This window comes from Ips typographus, unplaced genomic scaffold (genome assembly GCF_016097725.1).
Source record: "Ips typographus isolate SLU unplaced genomic scaffold, UJ_Ityp_2.0 IpsContig121, whole genome shotgun sequence".
In the NCBI taxonomy this organism is placed as follows: domain Eukaryota; kingdom Metazoa; phylum Arthropoda; class Insecta; order Coleoptera; family Curculionidae; genus Ips; species Ips typographus.
Genome location: NW_028098541.1, coordinates 120724 through 124799, shown reverse-complemented (window position 1 = coordinate 124799; position 4076 = coordinate 120724). Strand labels below are relative to the sequence as shown.

At 40.9% G+C, this 4076-nt stretch overlaps 1 protein-coding gene across 1 annotated transcript; it reads right to left on the bottom strand.

Annotated features, from left to right (window-relative positions):
- Nucleotides 1–2188: 2188 nt before the first annotated feature.
- Nucleotides 2189–3511, bottom strand: LOC145739405 (uncharacterized). The gene has a single exon (XM_081994835.1). The coding sequence runs from the start codon at nucleotides 3509–3511 to the stop codon at nucleotides 2189–2191; it is 1323 nt and encodes a 440-aa protein (XP_081850961.1).
- Between the last annotated feature and the right edge of the window lie 565 nt (nucleotides 3512–4076).

Genomic DNA, 4076 nt, shown 5'->3' with positions numbered 1-4076 from the left:
AGGTCAATTCTGAAGGTGCCCCTGTCTATTCGTGCATGTCCCATGTGCTCAATGTATAGTCCTGGTGGAGGATAATGGATCGAATATTGAGTTGCCTTGGACGCTTGGATCATCACAACAAAAAGAACAGCGATCAATACCTTTTTCCAGTGTTGTCTTGGGCTTTGTTTGTTTTTGTTGTGGAATAGTGGTTTTTCATTCTCGGTGTTTGATATTATTGGAATTAAGTGGTGTGTAGATCTCTTGATGGGAACTCCTTCTGCTCTCTTTATAGTGACCACTCTAACATTTGTGTCTTTACCTGGGTGCACTTCAGTTACTCGGGCTAATGGCCATTTGCTTGGGTTGATATTCTGATCTTTTACAAGTACTAGATCTCCAGTGTTCAGTGAATCTTGATGCTTCTTCCACTTGTAACGCTGCTGAAGTTGATGGAGATAGTCATTAGTCCAGCTCTTCCAGAAGTCTTTCTTAATTTTCTGAACAAGTTTCCATCTCCCAACAACGTCCGAGTTTATGTTTGTAGATATTGGATCGGGATACGATATAATTTCTCTTCCAATTAGAAAATGTCCTGGAGTTAAGGTTGCTAAATCATCTGGATCATTTGATAATGGGCACAGAGGTCGAGAGTTAAGGCAAGCTTCTATTTGGTGAGTTAATGTCGTCATTTCTTCATAAGTTAGTGGTGTGTCGCCAATTATTCGCTTTAAATGGAATTTCATAGACTTAACGCCAGCTTCCCACAGTCCTCCAAAATGAGGAGAAGCTGGGGGAATGAAGTGCCATTGGGTTCCACCTGCAACTAAGGTATCTTGGATCTCTGACTTCTGTATTGTATTGTAAATTTCGTCATGGAGTATCTTACTGGCTCCTATGAAGTTGGTGCCGTTGTCACTATAGAGATGCGCACATCGTCCTCGTCTGGAGGTAAATCGCCGGAATGCTGCCAGAAACATGTCTGATGACATATCACTGACAACTTCTATGTGAATTGCCTTTGTAGCAAGACAGACAAAGATCGAGATATATCCTTTATAAGATCTGTATCCTCTGCCTTTTGTAGTTTTGATCTGAATAGGTCCTGCGTAATCGACGCCGGAATGCAGAAATGGGTGCGACGGTGTAATCCTGGGAACTGGAAGATTTCCCATCTGTTGCTCGATTGTCTGTCCTTTGAATCGCAAGCATCTTACACAGTGGCCAATAATCGTCTTTACTGGGCGTTTTCCATTTATTATCCAAAAACGGCTTCTTGTATAAGATAATGTCAGCTTATTTCCTCCATGTAGTGTATTGGCGTGAGCGTTCAGTATTACTAACTTTGTCAGGTGACTCGCATATGGTAAGATCATTGGATGTTTGCTATCGTAGCTTAACATTGAGTTTTGTAATCTTCCTCCAACTCGTAAGACTCCATTGTCGTCCAGCCATGGAGTAAGATTGAGTATTTTGCTACTACTGTCTAGTTGAGAGTTCTTTTTTAGTTTTTGTATTTCTGGTTCGAAATGTTGGATCTGATTAATCTTGACTAGGTGTGTTAGGGTAAATCCCAATTCATCAACTGTGAGTAGTGTATGCGAATTCGTTTGTTTCCTGCATTTTTGAATAAATCGTCTGCAGTATGCTATAACTCGAGTCATGTGGTTTAATGAAGAAAATCGCTCTATAAGTTCATTTTTTGTTTCACTGTTTTGAGTTGCGATTGTAACATGGTGACACATTCTGGCCTCCTCTGTGGTGACTTCTATTTGGTTCGTCGGCGTTACGATAATCGATTTTAACCACGATGGACCAGACCACCACATTGCATGGTTTTTTAATAGAGTTGGGCTTATTCCTCTTGATATAATATCAGCTGGATTGTCGTCGGTTCGTACATGGTGCCAATGTTGGTTTGGAACTAGTTTGGTGATTTCTGCTACTCGGTTGGCTACAAAATTCTTCCACCTGGACGGGTCCCCTTTTATCCACGATAGTGCTATTGTTGAGTCTGTCCAAGCGTGTACGGGGGTATCTTCTAGTGATAAGGTTGTAGCAGTCTTTTTGATTAGATGTGAAAGAAGCACGGCAGCACATAATTCTAGTCTTGGTAACGTAACTTTCATTCTTGCCGGTGCAACTTTGGATTTGGCAATTAGCAGAATTATTTCTGCTTTATCCTGAGAATTCTTTACTTTCATGTAGACTACGGCTCCATATGCCTTTTCAGAAGCATCACAGAACCCATGTAGTTCCTAACCTGACTGCCTTTGACTTGGTGGGTCCACCTGGATATAGTAATTTTTTCGGCATTTTTTAACTCTGTTCGAAACATTTCCCATTTGCTTTTAATGACGAGTGGCACAGGATCATCCCAATTCAGTTTCTGCAGCCATAATTCTTGGATAAGGAGCTTCGCTCGGATGATTATTGGAGCTAACCATCCTAGGGGGTCGAATAACTTGGCAACTTCTGAGAGGATGCTTCTCTTAGTGATGGTATCACTGGTCGATATTTCGGTTTTGAATCTAAATGTGTCATCATACGGAGCCCAGTGTATACCTAGCGATTTTCTTATGTCATCTTCAGTTATTTCCAACGCTGAATGATCCTTAAGTACATCCTGAAGATTTTGTAGTAACTCTGGTTTGTTGCTGGACCATTTCCGCAACGTAAATCCTCCTCGTTGAAACATTTTGATAAGTTCATCTTGTAGTGACAGAGCTTCCTTTATGGTATCAGCACCTGATAACAAGTCGTCGACATAAAAATCTCTCATTGCTGCTTTGGATGCATTTGGAAAATTGTGTCTCTCATCGTGGGCAAGCTTTTGTAACGTTTTAATAGCTAAGTACGGTGCTGCTGTTGTCCCATAAGTTACAGTCGTTAAGCAATATTCATTTATTGGTGTGTCACTATCAAATCTCCATAGGATTTTCTGATATTTCAGGTCGTCGGCGTGAATCTTTATCTGCCTGTACATTTTTTCAATGTCAGCTGTGATCACTACTTTCTGTGATCTCCAGCGTAGTACTATGTCTGATAGTTCTGGTTGTAATCTGGGACCTGCATACATGGTATTGTTGAGGCTCAATCCTGATGACGTTTTACTGGAAGCATCAAAAACCACCCTTAATTTTGTTGTAGTGCTGGATTCTTTGAATACCGGTTGATGTGGGATAATATATCGATGCTGCAGCTCTGTGTGTGGAAGCATTTTCATGTGACCAACATTTAGATATTCCTGCATGAATTGCTTATAGGCGATTTCCAGTTCTTTGTTACTGCTCATTCTTTTTTCTAACTGGAACAGTCGTGCAGTAGCTCGTGATTTTGACATTCCTAACAGACTCTCTTTTCCGTTAAATGGGATTCTAACGGAGTATGTTCCATCGCTATTTCTTGTAGTGTTGGCTTCGTAATGTTGTTCGCAATAGTCATCATCTTCTGATAACGGACGTGTTTGTGAGACCTCTTCGACTTCCCAAAATTTGGTTAATTGTCTATCTTCTTCAATGCATGTTATCATGCTAAGAACTTGTAATTTATTGTCTGAATTTGTTGGTAAGTTTCCGGAAAGAATCCATCCTAATTCTGTTTGTTGGCCAAGGAGACCATCTTCAGTCTTTCGTATGCCTTCCAAGATTAACTGGGCATATTCTCGGGCTCCAAGAAGTATATCTACTGGGCCAGGTTTGTAGAATGTTGGATCAGCAAGGATGTCGTTCTTCCATTGTAATATGTCTACGTCAAGGTCTACTCCAGGAAGAGTTCGTGTTAGTTTAGGCAGAACAATTCCAACAACATCAAGCTGGAAACTGCTGGAAAAATCTCGGCTTAATTAGTAGCTGTAACTGGGATTTTGATTTGTGGTTCTCCTGCGCCAAGTCCTGTAACTTGTGCTTGAATTTTCTGTCTGGGCAGGCCGAGTAGACTTGCAGCCTCTTCGGTTATGAATGCTGATTGGGAGCCAGGGTCGATGAGAACTCTCAGATTTTCATAGCTTCCATAAACATTTCTAACTCTAATGAGTGCTGTTGCCAAAAAAAACCATCTCATCTTGTCGGCTAACATGGCTTGTTGTTTTGTTTTTG